Source organism: Tachypleus tridentatus, chromosome 11, assembly GCF_004210375.1.
Source record: "Tachypleus tridentatus isolate NWPU-2018 chromosome 11, ASM421037v1, whole genome shotgun sequence".
Taxonomy (NCBI): domain Eukaryota; kingdom Metazoa; phylum Arthropoda; class Merostomata; order Xiphosura; family Limulidae; genus Tachypleus; species Tachypleus tridentatus.
In genome coordinates this window covers 1,390,772-1,412,171 of record NC_134835.1, presented here as the reverse complement: position 1 = coordinate 1,412,171, position 21,400 = coordinate 1,390,772, and the positions used below count along the sequence as shown (strand labels likewise).

Here is a 21,400-nt window from a genome sequence, read left to right as displayed (position 1 = left end):
CTAGAAATTTCTATTAAAGTCCATTCAATACATATTTTCATATACGTCATCCTTACTAGATCTTGTTCAAATTTTTACCAGTTTGTTTTTATGTAAATTCTCTTATTAAGTTCTTTACAGATATGATCGAGCAGTGCCAACTCTTCCCGTGGTTATCAAGGTCCTTATCTTGTTGCACGAAACTTCTTTCTACTGAACTTTGTTTACAAAGTGTAATTTCTAGTTACGTTCCATAGTTTTTTTGACGACCTTATTATATTTGCAACTAATTTTTTGTACTTGTCTTTTCAACATTACACTTCAGTACAAATTACATGTATGTTCTGTTACAGTTCTTAATTGTTTAAGTACATGTAGTTTATAATACTTATTCAACAAATAATCTGTACAAACATTTTAACTGAAATAATATAGCATGATAAACAATGAAATTAATACTGTTCTTCATTACTTGTGTTGGCAAATTTTCTTTCCAACCAAGGCTGGTCAGATGGAATACCTAGATAAATATATATGTAAAAACGGCTCGTTTGGGTTGAGAAAATATTTTACGTAGATGTTGACTAAAGCTCTAATCGTAGAAGTAAACCCTAGATCTGATAGGTGGGTCACGATATAGCAGAGATTTCCAGTTAACATGATATTGCCACTCAACACTAAATTCACAGTTTCAGCATACTCTTGGAGCAGGTCTTCTATATAAGATCCAGTATAGTTTGACTCAGCTAGGATCATCTTAAGTTAATAGTGTCATGTCCACTGTAGCTTCAGCAGTATTATATACAACTATGCTCATCATAACTAGCACTGAATTGTCTACTTTTACCTCAACAGTGTTCTAACAAACTAGAGTCACAATAGGCAGGACTGAAACGGCTATCATTGTCTGCATGTCTTAGACTTGTATTCTTTTTCTGTACCACCTACAGTAATATGTCCCACCAATTACATCCTCTGCTAGATCACTCTGTGGAAGGACCACCATCTCTAAGAGCGGCTTTCTCCCACTTGACCATATTTCAAATTAAGAAATAAAATATTATATCTCAACACCCAAAAAACAAAATACTCGTCATGACACAATAGTAGTTCTATTACTTGTTTAGAAAGATCATACACATAAATCATCTTGAACATTTCTGGATATTATAGCATGAAGGAAAGACAAAGACTTTCGATATCTCCAGATTGACAAAATATATCACACTGAAACATCTAACACCACATTGAACCAACAAAACATATTACATTGAAACATGTACATCACACTGAGACAACAAAACATTTCACACAAAAACATCTACCATCACACTGAACCAACAAAACATATCACAAAGAAACATCTACCGTCACACTGAGACAACAAAACATATCACACAGAAACATGTAACACCACACTGAAACAACAAAACATATCACACAGAAAGATATAACACCATACTGAACCAACAAAACATATCACAAAGAAACATGTAACATCATGCTGAGACAACAAAATAAATCACACAAAAACATGTAACACCACACTGAGACAACAAAATATAGCAAAAACACGTGTAAAATTTTATCCTAGATAATAAATCATATCATGAGGAAACACGTAACATTTAACCTAGAAAACAATAAATAATATCCATGAATATTTAATATTTCATCTTTAAAACAATTTCTATCATACAGGAACATATAACATTACACCTAAAGAGAACCAGTCACAAAATATCATTGATTATAATCTCTTTTAAGGCACATTATATTACTATATTAAGAGTAAACAACATAAAAATCAATATTAACCTTGATGATTGTAACTATATAACTGAAACTAGTGGTCTGTAGGTTATAATAAAAATATTTATATTTGCATTTCATTGTACCAGTAAACACCAGTTTACAGTAACAAGTCTGTAGGTTATAATAAAAATATTTATATTTGCATTTCATTGTACTAGTAAACATCAGTTTTGTGTTTTTACTCTTAATACAGTAAATGATTTGTGACTAATTTTGACTCCTAAGTTACTTTTGGGCCAAATCTAAGAAACTCCACCTACAAATTACTTTGTCTCAACTTACTAAAGAAAACTAGTTTAAACTAATATCATTCTTTAGATTCTGGTTACTGGTCTAACAATAGTAACAGTTATGCCTATCATTAGAACTACTTACATACCTATTTCCTACGCCAAACTTCTCTCTACATTTTTTAAAATTTGATTTATTCTTGCCCTCACTACTGTTTAGTTTTAGTTTAAAATGTCCTTACAGCTGCAATAATAGACCTTACAAACAAGCCAGCCCCTACCCCTATTTAAATATAAGCCATCCATTTCAAAACATTCCTTTATCTTATTGAACTAATCCCACAAGTCAAACCAGCAAATTATTTCATCCTAACATATTAACTTCACATTTAGCCAAATTTACCTACACATAATTTCATCTCCATAATTGGTTCTCAGTAACACTAGTACTCCTGACATAGTTATATTATGATATATTTCTTTAAATGCCTTTATCAATCTCTTGTACTTATTAATTAGCTCCTCTGATCTATCTTTCTCTGCATCATTGTTAGCCTGCTTTGTTATATTTCTTGCTCTATCAGTAATATCCTCTATCTGTTCCCCTGGGTAGTAATCTAATCCTTTTCTTCATGTTTATTCTGTCCAGATGTCTTGTCAATTAATGACCTGTAACTATAACCTTTTTTAGTTTAACATACACACCCTACCCTGCTCATTTTGTTTTCCTTCCCTCCAAAATTCCTCATCTGCACAAATCAAACGTTGAAATATGTTAGAATAGGCTCATTACAATTAAATCCACTACTTTTAGTTTTAGCCTTAATAGTACTCTTTATAGCCTTCTGGTAGTCAATTTAGCTGATTAACTCTTGTATCCTTCACATATAAAAGCTGAAGTTCCTCTTGAAATCCTATTTCCCACAGTTTACCTTTTTCTTTATCTGTTGTCTCAACTTTAACTAGGATAGCTTTCAACTTTTCCTCCAACCTAAAATTTCTGCATACACATTGCATGTCCTCATTACAAATACTAGTACAGATCAGTTATGGTAAGCTAGAGTTGATTGTAAGTATTTTTGACTTCCATTTTTTAAATATCATTTGACTTTGTGTCTTGTCCAACAGAACCAAGATCCATCACATGAAAATGTATAAAACCTCCAAAAACTTTATCTTCATTGTCAAAATATCCATTTTATTATAGAAACCTTCAAGAACCAATGGTGCATTATTGTGGTATTTGCATACACTAATGAATTCTGATTGTAACAAATTTGACATTTGAAGTTATGGATCTTTTATATCCTTTCTTTACCATCTCGTTACACATACAATTTCTCTCCATAAGGTGTAACATAGCATGTTTGTTGCTACATTTTCCTTGAGTTTTATTAATACGTTTGACATTGTTAATAATATATACCCTTTCAGCGTGTAATGGTCTTTGAAGGTTTTGTCAACATTGTCATTGAAGAGTCTTTCAAGTCCTTCTCTGTTTCCCATACATGGTTTACAAGTTGATTATTTCAACTAACTCCTTCTCTTATATGGACAGAGGCTTCATTATAAATTATCTCACACCATATGGAATGGTGTGGAATTCCCCTTTGTTGCTCAAAGAATTATTTTAAATTCAATAAGTATCTCTGGCATTTCTTACCATGTGTCTGATCCCCACTGAATTATCTCAATCAACTGTTACATTGCCCATCTTACAGAGGCCAGCTCAGTTTATTATACCTCTAGCCCAATTCTAAATATTCATCTCTTTGATTTGCAATGGCTCACTACACATTTAATTCATACTCTTTCCAAAATTATTTTGACATACTGACATCAACTGGATCTCATTACTGATAGAAATTTTCTTATATTTATTATCTGCAACTTTTGGCTTTATCCTCTAATTTTGAGATGACACTATTGAATTGTGTTGTTTTTTAAATCTTTCTTTTTCTTTATTATGCATTCTTGGCTCAGTATATGTTTTACAAACTTTATTGTTCTCTTTCCAAACCTACTTTCTGATACCTTTAATCCTGTTGTGTTATGTACATTGCCTATTTCTTGACTATATGAATGAATATTGGGGCTGTGCTCATTGCTCATTAAAGGCAATAGTTTCCAAATTTCACCTCAAGAAATGCAGTAGGTAAAGAACGCTGAGATCTATGTCTGAGTCAAAGTCTACCTTTTTTTAAGCAACACTGTTAATGGCTAAAATATAGTTGATAATATGCATTGTCACCCTCCAATGATCTTCCATTCACATTTTGTTTGGTGTCTAATTATATATAGCTATGAATCTCAATATCACCTGTAATGGTCATTGTTGTTCTTATGTTTTGAAAGGGTTGAACTAACTAGTTCATCTTTATTCTTCTGCCATAATGTCAGTGAAGATACACAAGATGAAAAGAGTGTATTTCTTCAAAGTGATATTCATGCTCACTACCAGAGCCTCTGCTCTAACTGCATTTATATATGTGGGCTCTTGCAAACATTTAGTTTTAACATGTAAAAGAGTTATAAGTATTTCCTTTTACTCTTTGTGGTTTAGAGATACTTTGATGCACATATGACAGTTTTTTTAATGGCTTTGTTTCTTTCACCATTAAAAGATTGTTTTCATTCAATGGTTTCCAATTGGTTACTCATCTCACTTAGTGGATATGAATATTCCAAAATATTATTTTCCTGTTTATTCCTTCCTCCTCTCTTTCTTGTTCCTTCCATGAGTATGTGGGTTTTGAGGCATGTATGTTATAATACACTTCAATCTGTGTCAACTCTTATTCTAATTTTCATAGTGCTACTTATGACTCTGTGAACAGATAGGACACACTAGCTAGGAATTATATTAGTGTGGGGGCTACAAGAGTTGCAGTAGTCACATTAACTTATTAAGGTCAATGCCCATTATCAGCCTCATCACATGCAACCAGCATATACTGTAACAACCATTAAACTATAGTTGTGGTATGGAGACATACCATATGTTTGCTGCCATTTTGCATAATAATGGAATTTTCATGAAAGTACATGCATTTTGAACATAGAAAATTGTCACATGAGAAACTAATTTCCTTTTGCCCTAGCTACACATTATTCTGGCTCATACATCTAACATTATCATCTTTGTCTTTTTCTGAGACAAATTCATCGAAAGTTGTACATATTTTATGAAAGTAGATGTCAGTTTTTCCTTTGATAAGCCAGGTGTTCTCTTAAGAAAATAATTTTCCTTATCTATTCAAGGGAATGGCCAAAAGTCACAAGGGTAATGCATGCACAATGAGAAGAGTAGCATTGCTTTCATTGTGTGTATAATTAATAACAGAGTTACAGATATTTTACCTACTTTTCTATTCCATATATAAGGACAGAAATGTGCAGTAAAGGTATTTTGTGATATATTCATTCTGATTGTTTCTCAGTGTTGTCCAGTATTCACTCTGATTGTTTCTCAGTGTTGTCCAGTATTCACTCTGGTTGTTTCTCAGTGTTTTCCAGTATATTTCAATTTTATTTCAAACTCAGTGAAAGTCAGAGAACTTATATTTGCTCTGTAATATGTGTGCTGCTGGACCTCTTGTAAGTTTTCAGAATTCATCTTTTCACTCTTAGAGGATATAACCACATGTGATAATAGTACAGAGTTACAACTCGATCACAGGCAGCCTCTGCTTCAACCAAACAGACATGTAAAATCAGTCTGTCAGTCTTCTTCCCTAAATGAAAACCAGTCATGCCATATATGGCAGCCATGCTACTTTAAATGTATATCTCATTTATTGTTTTTTTTAATCTTGTGAGTTAGTTATGTATTATCTTTTCTCCTATCCCACCATATCCCAAGTAAGTAAGAGAAGATACAGTCTTTAATAAAATAAAAGGTGAAGGTAGAGACCATTTAGAAATTACCTGTAAAATTCTATAGCACTGATAAACAAGCAGATAAACAGACTGATTTAGAGAGACAAAATTCTATAGATATTACTAAGTAACTTGAATTTGTTAACAAAACTACTGAACAAAGTAATTAAAAGATATGTGATAATATAAATAAAGATACTGTGTAAACTTATTAAGGAAACTGGGGAAAAACAAATACTGATCAAAATAACTTGAAATATCCACATTTAAACTTGCCTACAGAACAAAGCAATGTAGACAGACAGAACTGTTTAAACAAAGATATTGGATAAAGAAACTTAGAAAATTAGATTCTGTAAACAAACAAACGAGTAGTTTAGAGAATATGATTTAAAAAACTAACAAAAATTAATTTTGTACCGTTAAGAGCCAGTTCCACATATAAATCTGGTCTTTTGGTACTTTTCTAAAAGTACACTTGTTTATTTACAATAACATTTCCGAGATAGAAATAAATAACATTAGACACACAGTCTTCACACCGAAAATCAGAATTTAGTCAGGCAAACTGAGTGTTTTGTTTCAAAAGTTAAGATCGTCTTGTTTGATTTCAATACATTTACTTATATTATTGGGCGTGTCGGGAATTTTACCTTCACAAGATTCATGTACCACACTGCAGAGAATTATTTATGGACAAGAGCTAGTGTGACTATTTATAGGAAGTTAATGTATATATATAAATTATTTTAAACCTTCACTTTAAGTCCAGCTTCAAGTTTTACTCGTTCTATTTGTGAATTAATTGCTTATGGTCGTCAAGCATCATCACTAGTCCATGCAATCAGTAAACGCACCAACACGTGTTCTCGCAGACATAATTTAGGTACTGCAGATAAGATATCAAGAGACCAACCATTAGAGTTCTACTAAAAGGAAAGTAGGTCAATCATGGTGCAACGTGTGTACAGGCATCTTAGATATAAATGGTTTCCACAAAGAACGAATAAATGTAGCCAAACAACTGACATTAATGAGCAACAGGTAGAAAGTCTCAAATTCATAAAGCGATGGGGTCAGTACACTCGACTCGTAATTTGTACTCGCAGGTTTGAATCCCGGTCACACCAAATATGCTCACCCTTTTAGTCGTGGGGTGCTATAACGTGACGTTTAATCTCACTCTTCGTTGGTAAAAAGGTAGTACAAGAGTTGGTGGTGGGTGATGATGACTTGTTGCCTTCACTCTAGTCTTACACTGCTAAATTAGGGACGGCTAGCGCAGATTATCCTCGTGTAGCGCTGAGCTAAACTCAGAACAAACGTAAAGGAATATCTTGTACAAGAATTGATGAGACACTGTTTGAAGACCAAGAAAACTGATAGAAATGAGGATTGCAAATTAATTTATATTATTGTAGAAAACCTTAGGAAAACTAGAAAATGAGAAGTTAATATGAATTTAAACTGAAGAAGATTTTAATTAAATACATACATTTTCCAGTCAGGATATGGTAATTCAATTATGTTTTTCGTTATAACAGTCTGTTTATGGTTCAACTAACATACGTAGCTTAAGTAAGAATTTTTATTTCGTTTTCCAGTAAATTTATAAATATTTTCAAAGAAAGAACATATTGTGGTCTTTACCAACATCGGAGCTAAAAATCAGGAATTAAGCTTGCTTTTAATATATGAGGATATAAATTATTAAAAATTATATATTATAATAAATCTTTGTAATTAAAAAAATAAGTGTGAAAGAAGTAAGTACAAAATTTGATTCCGCTGAAGTAATATAAATAATAATAATAAGTAATATAAATAATACAAATAATATAAGTAATATGAATAATAATAATAAGTAATATAAATAATACAAATAATATAAGTAATATGAATAATAATATAAATAATAATAATGAGTAATATAAATAATATGAATAATAATATAAGTAATAATAATGAGTAATATAAATAATACAAATAATATAAGTAATATGAATAATAATATAAGTAATAATAATGAGTAATATAAATAATACAAATAATATAAGTAATATGAATAATAATATAAGTAATAATAATGAGTAATATAAATAATATAAGTAATATGAATAATATTATAAGTAATAATAATGAGTAATATAAATAATATAATTTATACAAATAAAATTAACAGTTTCACTGTTTTGTGACTCGGCATGTTAGGGATATTGACTCGTAATCTGAGGATTGCGGGTTCGAATCTCCGACACAACAAACATGCTCGCCTTTTCAACCGTGGGGGCGTTATAACGTTATTGTCGATCTTACAATTCATTGATTAAATAGTAGCCCAAGAATTGGCGGTGGGTGGTAATGACTAGCTGCCTTCCCTCATTTTATAGAAATGTTCTCAAATTAGAGTTATAACTTGTAACATGTGTCTGATACATACGTGAAGAACAGGACTATGCAATATTCAACATCAGCAAGAGTGTACACAGCACATTGCCGATATTCACATGGACATATCCCTGAATGTGGTTGAAGTAACTGCGGTTTACTCTGACCCTCATGTTTTTTCTACACATACATTCAACAGAAACTATATAACACAGTACAGGAGGGAGGAAAAAGCCAATGAACCTCACCCTCCCTGGTCGTTAAGACCTAACTTCTGACAAAGAAAAACGACGAGCAGGCTGTCAAGGATTCTCTGTACGGAGCTTTTCTTAATAGCGGCTCCTTAGCAAAATTTTTAGGCCTAACATATAACTGAAAATAACTTGGAGATAAAATATGTCAAAAATTACGAAAAAAAACGTGGCAACAGACAAGCTATCGCAAAAGACTAACAGCTAAAACACAGCAGCATCCACAAGAAACTTTATTAACATTTATAAACAATATATCAGACCAGTAACAAACACAGGAACATCCACAGAAAACGGTATTAACATTTATAAACAATATATGAGGCCAATAATAGACACAGGAGCATCCACAGAAAACATAATTAACATTTATAAACAATATGTCAGACCATTAATAAATACTCCACTATCCACAGAAAACATGAATAACATGTATAAACAATATATCAAACCAGTAGTAGACACAGAAGCATCCACAGAAAACATTATTATCATTTATAGACAATACATCAGATTAGTAATAGAATGTGAATGCCCCGCATGGTTGAATGTTGCAAAAACAAATTTTAAGAAATTGTATATAGTACAAATTCAACATTCATCACAGCTTTCAGAGAACCACATCGAGAAACTCAACATTTCTTGATAATTATGCAAGCTTTTGTCTACTAAAAGACAGTGGCAGATTGCTCGTTTCGCAACTTTAATAAAAATTTATGCAAAAATGTTTTATTAAACGAAATATCTCGCTATATCATACATGACAATGATAGGACTATGTGCCTCTCACCATTAAATTTCTACTTTAGGAACAAGTCCACCTGCACTAAACATTTTTCTTCTTTTTTTACCTAGAGTTAGATATTATCGTGGTATTTAAAAGTGCATAATATGCGTAAATACTCGCTTGTGAATATCTTTTTGTGAACAAGTTTGGTGTGACTTCGGAACTGTTTATGATCTTACACAACTAAACGAAGTGAAGTACTACAGTACAAACTGGCTGCCAGAATTTGTGACTAAATTAAGAAAATAATTTAAAATTACACTAAATACTACTAACATTATATTCAAGGGTACGGCCCTGAAGAAGTGAAGAAGTTAAATCAATGGTTGAGTTATGCTACTATCAGTTCATTCATTCATCACTCGATTCCATCGATACAAAAAAGATTCCATTTTGTATAACATAAATTTGCGGATTCTTCAACAGGTTTTTAAGCGAGTAGGTTGTTAGCCCACTGCACCGAGCCGTCCCTAATTTAGTAGTGTAAGACTAGAGGGAAGGCAGCTAGTCATCACCACCCACCGCCAACTCTTGGGCTACTTTTTTTACCAACGAATAGTGGAATTGACCGTCACATTATAACGCCCCCACGGCTGGGAGGGTGAACTATCAGTTGCATATTACAATTATTAAACCACTAATTCAGAAGGAGGACGAGGTCGAAAATGTACCTGATCCTCCGAGGTCCTCAACGACCTAGAAACCTGATGTCTAATTAGCAGGAAAAGATAAAATTACTACTGAACTTTTCAGTTACAATGTTGATAAATTAACACCAGTAATAACACTATGTGACACAAATGTTGTTCCTGGATAGTATGGGTTATTTCTTAATTGCTTATGTTATAAAAGTACAGAAAATTACCATTATTCACTCCAAACGTTTCTTTTGTAACCAGGATAATGAAATTTAGAAATTAACCTATTTTCTATGTAAAAACAGGCAAATTTGCACATTTTCATTTACACAAGGTCTGAATAAAACAACATATGGATCACGATTTACATGCATTTATACTAAATTTATACAAAAATGTTTAGAAGTGAGTAGTTTTTCGAGATTTGCGACTGTAATGTAAATCATTTTCACGTATCAGTCCCCAAATGTAGTCTCCCATCAAGTTTTTGTTATACGCACCTTGGTAGCTGCGTTCAAAGTTCAGTATATCTTGGTGGAAGCGCTCGCCTTGCTCCTCTGAGTATGTTCCCATGTTCTCCTAGAAATTATCAAGATGGGCGTCAAGCATATGGACTTTCAGGGACATCCTGTAGCCCATTTTGCCGTAGTTCTTCACCAGAGCCTCAACCAGTTCCACATAATTTTTAGCCTTGTGATTGCCCAAAAGCCCCAAACCACTGCGATAAAGTTGCCTCAAGCTTTTTTTTTCCTTCCTACTGAGCTTCTTTGGGAATTCTGTGCACTCCAGGATTTAGGCAACTAGAACTAAACTGAAGTGGTGAGCCCCTGTATATATATTACTTTGGAAGTTTTAGAAAATTCTCGTAAGTTCTACAACATTCACAAAAGGTCTTGGAAATTCTTGTAAGTTATAGAAATTTTCTATCAGCTACTCAGCACTGAATCTACCTGGAATGTTGTGGAAAATGGGTAAATTTGAAAATTTCATTACCCAGGTCACAAAAGCAAAGTTTGAAGAGAAAAATAGGTCTTTTCCATTTACTTTAGGCATAAGCAATTGGAAAATAACACTTTCTGCCCAGCAATAAGAAAAGGTAAGAATTGTGTTATATTGTGTAATATTCTTAGATAATATGTCAACGATGAAAGAAAGTCTATCAGACATTTTTAAATATTTTCATGACATCAAAATAGAAAGAAAGCAGTCAAAGTGATTTAAATAACCACAGATCAATAAAAAATATTGAAACGTTGTCAAAGACTTATATAATTATTGTGTTCATTTGTTTTGTTTCTCAGCTTGAGTACAGAAAACATAATCATACAGAGTATGCACTAAGTAAAATAAAATATAAGTTAAATAACCTTCTAAAGGGGATAACGTATGCTCTATGTTTTAAATTTATCAAAAAGTTTTTGATACAATATCATAGGAACCTTTATTTAAAATAACGTACAAATGGTGTTGTTTTAAATTGCTATAAATCATATCTGTACTAAATAGAAAAGAAACATTTAAAATTAATACAATCATAAAAAGTACTACTGGAGTGCTCCAGCGATTAACTTTGACTATATTATTTAAATAAATTATGCTAGCAAGTTTAAAGAGTAAATAACTGTTTGTTTTTTTCAAAGGATTCATTAATAAAATTAAAATCCTGATAAATAAGTTGTCATACATAAGTGAAGACCTAAAATATATAAAACATGTTTTAATGAAACTTATCATGTCTCAATGTCAAGTAAACAGCTTATATGACATTTCTGGTTAAAATTTAAAACAAATTAATGACAATAACCCAATTAGTTATAATAACTGTAGGTGTAAGATTTTGTTAGTATTGTTGGGCTATCTATCGTGGGGAATCGAAAACCAGGTTTTAACCGTGTAACTCTTTACACTTACTGCTGTCTTTCAGGGAGGCAATAATATGCCATAGCTTTAAGTTGCCCCCCGCTAGTACAGCGGTATGTCCACAGATTTACAACGCTAAAATCAGGGGTTCGATTCCCATCTGTGGGCTCAGCAGATAGCCCGATGTGGCTTTGCTATAAGGAAACACAAACAGCTTTAATTTATGAAAAAACTTAAAATAGTAGGAAATATTTTTAAACTGTTGTAGTCAGATATTATTGTTTACGAAATATTCTTATCTCTTAATAAAATGAAAAACATCTATTATGCCTTGTTTGAAGTCAGACTGTGTGATTGTTAGTTTAGCCATAACGGGCTATATTTTAAAGCGAGTTTCACGGCTAAGAAGCCATTGGTAACCGGTTTCTTGTTTACTTTTAGTCATAACTGTCATAGTGTGCGTCAGCGTGAAGATAGAAATATATTCTGAATGTATAATGTATGAATACAAACGGATCAGAATGTCGAGGACGCTTGTGCTTTAGAAGACACAGCTGATGTAATGTGTATCATAACATAACCTGTATGTGTTATATAAGATGTGTAGATAAGTATGAAAAATAAACACGAGTTAATTACAAAATTAACACTACGAGAATTAGCAGAATGTTTGTCTCACATGAAAGCATATCTCAATAACATTGTTTAACCTACAACGTTTGTTACTTCAAGGACATTCTCTTTATCTTACAATAATATGCAATATGAGATCCTGGTTGAACGCTTCTGTGAAAAGATGTTGCTAGTAAGTATAAACATCTGCAAATATCTGCGATGCCAAGTTGTTAGCAAAGACGTTAAACTCTGTTTGGAATGTTACAGGAAACAAATTAAATTGGCAAGTTTATACGGCCAAAATCAGACTCAGATTTTTACACATTTTGAAAAGTATGACGAAAATTGTCTTCTAGGGATATATTTGACAAAACATAGACGAAAACTGAATTTATTGCGTTTAATTACAATGATTTTTGTTTGTACGATCATCTTTAAATATTATAAACGGTTCTGTCAAAAATAAGACCTAATATAATACATCAAAAGATAAAAACATCAAGCAGTTTAGAATTTGATACAAATATAATTTAACAATAAGTCCATTGATAGAGTTAGTACATAGCTGAAAGTCAACACCACCAGTGGATAATTTTTATTGTAAATTTGTGGACAACCCGTCACACAAGAAAGCCCTAACACTCTCAAACCACTTTATTAAACAAAATTTGTTAATACTTTTCAGATTTTTATATCAAAATTCCTCTAATAACAACAGAAGTTTAAGGCTACTTATACAGATATGTATGTAAGTTATAACAATTTAATATAAATCGTCTAATTTCAGTTTAGCTAATTAAACTTCTGGTCAAAAATATATAAAATTACTAGAAGTTATGAAGGGATTTAAATGGAAATAAAAAATAGCTTCAAGTAATTTCTACAAACAAACAAGTTTTCAAGTTTCACTGTTCACAAGCACTAAAAGACAGGGGCGTAGATTTTTTACACCCGATGAGGGGATGATTTTTGCAACCACTTATTTGAACTGTTCAATTTGCAAATTGGTAATCCCTGTTTACGTTAACCTTGAAAGCTGTATATATGCAGTCACAGAGTAATCTTGTTGCCACGATACTTCAAGATTTCCATGTAGGTTTGTATAAGTGAGGTGTTGTGAACAGTTTTCAAAATGTTAATAGAATAAAGATAAATGTGTCACAAATTAACTGTCACATGAATTTATTCCTGCACACTGCACCGTATAAAAGATGGCCATTATACTTGACAAAGTTACTAATAACTTTCATTGCATGAATCATGTTTTCAAATATTAATAAAATTAGTAATTACCCTTGATAAGTTTATATCTACTGAAAAACTGTTCATGTTGTTTGATAAAAATAATTAAAATGTCTTTGCGAACTTTTGAAAATTACAAATCAATACAATGTAGCACATAATTATTCACACTTTTCATTGAAGTAAGATTCATTTAGTCCTCTAGTATACATGTTCCCAAACGTAGACCTCCTTTGTGATGATCTGTTTACGAATTCTTTCATAAGCTCTTCTATATTTATCTTGTCCACCTCATCTTTGTGAATGTGACAAACTACCACGTGGTTGAGGCAGCACTGAGACATAGTTGACCTTAACCACGTCTTCAACCGTCTTATTGCAGAAAAAGCTGCGTTTATATTCGCAGCTGGATACTGGACATACAAACAAAATTTTCATGAGAAAAAACACTTCACTTAACATCTGCTGGCTTGTTTCATGCATTTTACAGTAAGCATCCTTCGCACCTTTCAAAGATACTGCTTTTGTTGCCCTTTGAACGTGGGCAACTGAAACTCGAACCGTTGTGCAGATATTTCTGGATAGAAGTTTATAACCGAGTTTTCAATCTTGCCAGATGTGATCATGTTCTCAAGTGCCAGATATTGCCTCAAGACATTGTTATGTTTTATGACTGTGTCCACAAATTCAAAATATTGGCTACTGTAGTAATCTCTAGCTGTTGCAGAATGGTGTGTTGAGCCATCACCTGTGATACTTCTGGGGGATTTGCGAATGCGTGGTAGTTCAATAGGCACCAGATCTAGGGAAGCTACCTTTTTCTTAGCTTCATCAAATATCTTGTTGTAATTTTCCTCTCTTCGTAATACCCGCAGTTGCTCAACTGTCATTAAAGATGCTTCAATCATGCCAGATACTGTCGCTGATTTTGCTTGGAATGCACGGTTTAGTTCTTCTAATGCAGCTAATGGATGCTGAGCCATCAAAAATCCTAAAATTGTCTTTTCTTTGTCAAATCTGTCAAGCAAACCTCGTGCTTTCACTGCTATATCTGATTTTTCATTTGCTAATTCAGACAAAGAATCAACAATGTCACTGTAGTGATCATTAGCACATGTAATTGCAGATAAGCGGCACAACCAGCATGTTGGACACAGTGGGCGGATGTATTTACCTGGACCGTTGTGGCTGTCTGACGATACAATATTTTCAAAGATTGTCTTGTATTTGCCTGACCTCTGAAGCAAGACACCAAGTTCATGTACCCACTGGATAGAATCTCGAACACATTCACAAGCTTCAACTGCATGTTGCATTATTAAATTAACCTTGTGTGCTCCGCAGTGAAAAAAGAAAGCTGACAGATGCTTCTCTTTTATTTTTGCCTGGCATCCACTTTACGCACCACTCATTTTAGCGGCTCCATCATAAGTTTGTGCTCTTAATTTTGACAGTGGTAAATTGAGTCTAGTTAGTACATCAAGTATAGTCGAGAATATTGTTTTATCAGTTGTATTGGAAACACTGTACAAACCAAGTCTCATGGACGTCAAAGTTCTCATCTAGGTATCGTACACATATTGCTTCCTGTTCGGCACCTGTAACATCTTGAGTGCCATCAACCATTAATGCAAAGAATTTACTTTGTTGCACTTCGTGTGCTATGTTCCTTAATATTTGATGACTGAACATCTCCATTATTTCATTCTGAGCCTGAGGTAATGTGAATGTCGTTTTCTTTGACAAGTAGGCCGTCAACTCAGGATTTTCCTCTTCCAGGAGCTTCATTAACTGCAAGAAATTCCATTCCGTATCAAAAATGTCCACGTAATGCATAACCTTGACGCAGTAAGAAACGTAGACTTCTGAATATTTTAGCTAGACTCCTTTTGCATTCTTCCTGCTGCTTCTTTTTTCCATCATATAGCTGAACAGTCACTGGAGTTACCTCTAGTGAGCCTTCTGGAAATATAGCGAATTTGTGCTGAGAGGAGAATTGGTGTTCGTTGAATTTCTGTTTTGCCTTTTTCCAGTTGCAAAAACCGGTGGATATGAAGTTATACTCCACTGGCCTCTCCAATTTCCCTGTAAAAAGGTCTCTATTTTCCTCCTTGGCACAATGAAAGCATATGACTTTATGAGTCTGATTGTCGAAGTGCATCTGTGGGAACGCATCAAACCACTTGCCCTGGAAGTTGATATTTTGATATTTGACTTTCTATCGTGATATTAGTTGTGCGTCTGGATCATATGACTTTCCGCAATGTATCTGTGTAGTGTCAGATTTTTCAATACTGCACAAACTTGTTTCACAACTATCTGGTGGTTCATGATGTGCAATAGTTGCACAAGCATTTTCAGACTCGTCCTCTGATGAACATGGTATTTCCTCTGTATAGTAAGTTTCTATTCATTTGCTTGAGGTTGTTGGATTATGTACATCTACATTGTCACTTGTACTACTAGTAACTGGCTTGCAGAACTGTCTAATATCGGAAAGTTTCAGACGCTTGCTTTTCATAATTGAAATCTTTTTCCCAGATGAATCAATAGACTAAAATAGAGTATTTATTGAAAAACTCTAACGTACAACGAACGAAGATAAAACAGAATGGAAGTAGGACTGAACTGTACAATGCATTTAAGTCGAACGTGCGAACCTCATAGTGACTACCGAGCCGACTGACCGCCTGGGCATCGCTGGGACAATAATGTGTGCTAGTTACAACACAAGTAATTGCAAGTTTCTCGAAAAATACTTAAACAATCACAAATATATTACATTCCTGTTAAAGCTCATCAAAAGGCAAACACGTTGTGATATAATATCTATAAGCACGTGTATTAAATAAAAACACCTAAACAAAAACTAGCAACACAATTCGAGTAGAGTCTTCAGGCCGTTAAAATCGCTCCTTTTGTGTTCTAATTATACAAGAAAATACAATATTTTTACTATCTATGATAAGAGAATATAGTGTTCTTTTACCATAAAGCACCAGCTCTTTATTAGAGGACGGTGATAATCTGAAATTTCATGTATTAATGAGGGCCACAAATACAGGCCCTGTTGTAAAATCGAGGCTCAGACTAAAGGGAGTGAAGGGGGGGGGGGGTGATGTGGGCGTGTCTGGATCCGAGCGGCCCGAACCTATCGTTAATTGTACGCTGAACGTACACTATGGTCAGGGATTTCGGTAGCTAAGGAAAGTAAGGCGTTCGACAATAAAACCGACTAGACATGCATAAGAACAAATGGCGTAGGAAAACCGCACAATATACACATAAGATTGATGCAGCTACAAGCTACAAATGGCCTGCCAGATCTAGATCACAGGAGTTTACGCTTGAGAGTAATATTTTCGAATTTCATGCTCTGTTCAATCTATTGTGATGAAAATTTTACTTAATCTTACACTACGTAAAAGAATTAGGTAGATTCTGTGATAGTGCTTGCAAGCCTTGCATGTATACTTAGGCCTATTGACTGATACTTGCGAACTATCGCTTAGATCGGAAAGCTTAGAAGCACGCCGATATTAAAGATGTACATTTCGGCTACTGAAAAAGCCTACATCTAGGCCTAATTATGTAATTCGATTGGTGATAAGAACACGAGAATCACAAGAACAAACACACAATTCTTAGGCCTGTGATGCAATAAAACAATTAACAGATCAAACTATAGGGGGGGATGATTGTATGCACCATACCCCCCACCTAAAATGAAGGGGTGTATTCCCCATCCCCCCCCCAGGATCTACGCCCCTGCTATAAGACGAATGTCAAGAAGCTATCACCCCTCACTTACAAAGTTATCTTTCAAATGTGTTGGTTACTATAGTATTACTGCTGCTGCAAAATATATGGTTAACGTTAAGTTCAAATTAGTTAAATTAAAATTGTACTACAAAACACGTGGTCTCCTTCAGTTCTACCCTTACAGACTAGAAGTAGTAACAGTTAAATATAGTCTTTTTACCGGTTAGTCTTTAGTCATCCTTCGTTCTTACAGTATACAAGTAGTGACAGTGAAATATAAACTTGTTACGGTTTAATCTATATTCCTGCTTTAATTCCATCGTTACAACTTACATGTAGTAACAGTGATGTATAATGTTGTTACCAGTTGGTCTGTAGTCATCCTTCGTTCTTACAGTATACAAGTATAACAATGAAATGTTATCTTGATTATTTGTTTAAATGCTGAAAGCTAGCAAAGCATTATAAACCAATAAGCTTACCATCTTCAGACACTTTGTAATGGCCGTTATTATGTTTATACGTTGTTTATCTTTAAGGAGAGGAAAAGTGTTACGACGAGCTTGGCTGCTTCGAGAATGGTGGAGATTTCTTTGATCCTGTCACTCGACCTATTGATGTACTTCCACAGGATCGTGACGTCTTGAACACGAAGTTCCATTTATACACGACTAAAAATAAAGAGGACTACGATGACCTGGATTTAGACGATAAAGACACTATAACAGATTCCAGTTTCATTCCGTCCGCAGACACTAAAATCTTAGTTCATGGGCATAGTGGGAACTTCAAAGCAGAGAAATGGCTGGAGGTAAGGAAACGTTGTTCTCTCCTTATCAGTAAAGGTGTTAATACCCATACCAGCCGTTCTGAGATACAAGATTACAACATGAAACTTAGCATAAGATAGTATGCAACAAATAACATATAGCTGCTGTGCCTCCAAATAATACGTTTTCAATTCGACAGGAAATGGATTGGTTCAGTAATCATTATTATTTCAGAAATGTTTAACAGAATTAAAGAACATTAACTGTCTCAGAAAAAGTAATTGAAGTGTTACTTTTAGCTTAAAATGGATATCATGTTGCTATTTCTTGAATGCTCCTAGTGATTTGAATATAATACTGAGATATATTACTGACGACATGCAATTGGGTATTGTAAAATCTGAAACACACATATAAATTATTAATAAATAGAGAGTGTGCGTGTGTTTTTCTATAGCAAAGCCACATCGGGTTATCTAATGCGTCCACCGACGGGAATCGAACTCCTGATTTTAGCGTTGTAAATCCATAGACTTACCGTTGTACTAGTGGGGGACCAACAAATAGAAAACAAAGAATACGGTGTCACTGATTCGATATAAAGAACATGGTTATACTGATTCCATACACAGGACATAACATTACTAACTTGACACAAAGAATAATGTGTTACTGATATAAAGAACATGGTTATATTGATTCCATACACAGGACATAACATTACTAACTTGACACAAAGAATACGGTGTTACTGATATAAAGAACATGGTTATACTGATTCCATACACAGGACATAACATTACTAACTTGACACAAAGAATACGGTGTTACTGATATAAAGAACATGGTTATACTGATTCCATACACAGGACATAACATTACTAACTTGACACAAAGAATACATTACTGCAACTATTTCTTGTTACTCACTTAACACATGGAATATAACATCACTAGATCACATAGAGAACGTGGTATCTCTTCTGAGACCCACAAAACGTGATATCAAAGAGAACGTAAAACCTCTAAACACAAAGATTCTGTTATTTATAACTTTGGTCCAAGGAGCACACTACATCTAATTCAAATATAAGTTGTTATTTAACACAGGCATGATATGTAATTACCCACTCAATACTCACTGTATGCTACCAATGGAACACAACGAAGAAAAAAACACATTAATATTATCTTGAATCAGGGAACGTAAAGAACATAATAGTACTCCATTGAGACAGAAAACATGATGTTACTGAATGGAATAAATACCATAATATCACTTACGTCAATCGTAAAACAGAAATTACTTATTGGGCTTAAAGATCTAAATGGTATTACTGGCTCAATATAAACTACATAGCAAAATGGCTAAGAAATAAATAAGGTAATAATAAGAGATATTTTCAAGTTCTATGATAGTAATTATATATTATATATATATTATATTATATAGATATCACGATAAACAGAAAATATTGTTATTCTAAACGTTTAAAAAGCACGTGACTAATGTTGCTATCTAAAGAAAAGTATAATTATACTATTGGAATAATATAATAATATTGCATCTGTTTATTACGGTATCTGAACAATATTATAAATTGTACGTTAGAAACACTTCAGTAACTTAACAGATAAAATATCTACTCGTTATCATGATTCTTTTCGTTATGTTTGTATATATTTACTGTAGTTGTTGTTGAAAATGGAATTTCTTCATTGTACGACAGGAACTCAAGGATAAGTACTTAGAGAAAGGAGATTACAACGTCATCATTGTGGACTGGTCCGAAGCCAATGTTGTACCATTTTATCAAGCAGCAGCCAATGCAAGAGTAGTTGGAGCTGAGATCGCTCTACTGGTTCAGTACCTACAGGTAAGCCCAGATTTAATACGATTTAAAGACATTCGATGACGGTTCTATACAGGATCCAACTTCATTAATCTGGTGTTTTTTCTGCGTAATTAAAGTAGCTAACCACTTTAAAAATGTACTTTATATGTTCTTATATTACAGCAGACAGTTACTCTATGTTCAAACAAACACTCATCACCCGTTATAATAGATTACAACTTTATATACAATCATACATTTATGATAAACCTATTATAGTAGGTCACTATTCTAGAGCCATGTCTTCTAAGACTATCTATTACAGCATATTCTCTCTGGTCTTCTATTACAGCATAAATTCTCATGATTCTTGGTTTTAGTTGCTGAAGAACCGATCATTTCTTGTCAATTTCGTAGATTATTAGTAACGAAAATGTGAAGAGCTGAAAAGTAGCATGTCCTTTATCGTTGGTCCATGTAGCAGTTACTAATGAATGATACTCCAAAGGTTTTTACTCTAAACTAGATTATGTCTACAGGAATTGAAAGGAATCAAGCCAGAAAACGTTCACATTATTGGCCACAGCTTGGGATCCCAAGTTGCAGGATACGCTGGAGAACGATTAGAGAAGCTAGGAAGAATAACAGGTAGACAAATCGTTAGCTAACATTCGTACAAACTAATAACAGACTGGACATTTATAATGTAGCATCCCTAACATACAGTTATTAGCTAAAAACAGGTTGAAGATTAAAAGCTGGCATCATTAACTTACAGTCACAAACTTGTAGCAAGCTAAATGTTAATAATGTAATATCCCTAACAGACGGAGGTGTAGGTCTTTTAAGAGTTCTGAGTTTAATCTAGTTTCTAATTAGATCATATGCAATGATAACTATAAAGTAACTATTTCTCAAGTGATGCAAGTCTTCTTGGGTTTGAGTTAAAATTAGCAATCCTTACTGTACTGTAATAAAAAAAACAACTAGTTCATTATATGCTGATTTATACATTATTGCTTTAAGCACTGGATCCACCAGGTCCTTACTTTACGAACACGGCAAAAAAAGTTCGTCTTGATCGAGGAGATGCAGACTTTGTTGACGTTATACACACAGACAGTATTGTAGGTAAGTAAATAACTAGTATGAAATGGCTGAAGTAATAATTTAGTTAAACATCTTTGTGGGTAATACATTCAAACAGAACGACGGGCATACCGTAGTGATTAGGGGCGCTCTACTTGCAATCTGCGGATCATGGGTTTTAATCGACGTCACTGTGAACGTGCTCGCCCTTTTTAATGTCGCGGTTAATTACGCTATTCGTTGAAAAAAAGAGTGATGTT

At 33.5% G+C, this 21,400-nt stretch overlaps 1 protein-coding gene across 1 annotated transcript in view; it reads left to right on the top strand.

Annotated features, from left to right (window-relative positions):
- LOC143231587 (pancreatic triacylglycerol lipase-like) overlaps positions 1–21,400 on the top strand; it is a 47,680-nt gene that overhangs the window by 10,072 nt on the left and 16,208 nt on the right. The window contains exons 2-5 of the mRNA XM_076466104.1: positions 17,986–18,257; positions 19,947–20,093; positions 20,591–20,699; positions 21,078–21,182. Of these exons, the coding sequence (XP_076322219.1) occupies positions 17,986–18,257; positions 19,947–20,093; positions 20,591–20,699; positions 21,078–21,182 (633 nt within the window). The remainder of the gene's footprint in view (positions 1–17,985; positions 18,258–19,946; positions 20,094–20,590; positions 20,700–21,077; positions 21,183–21,400) is intronic.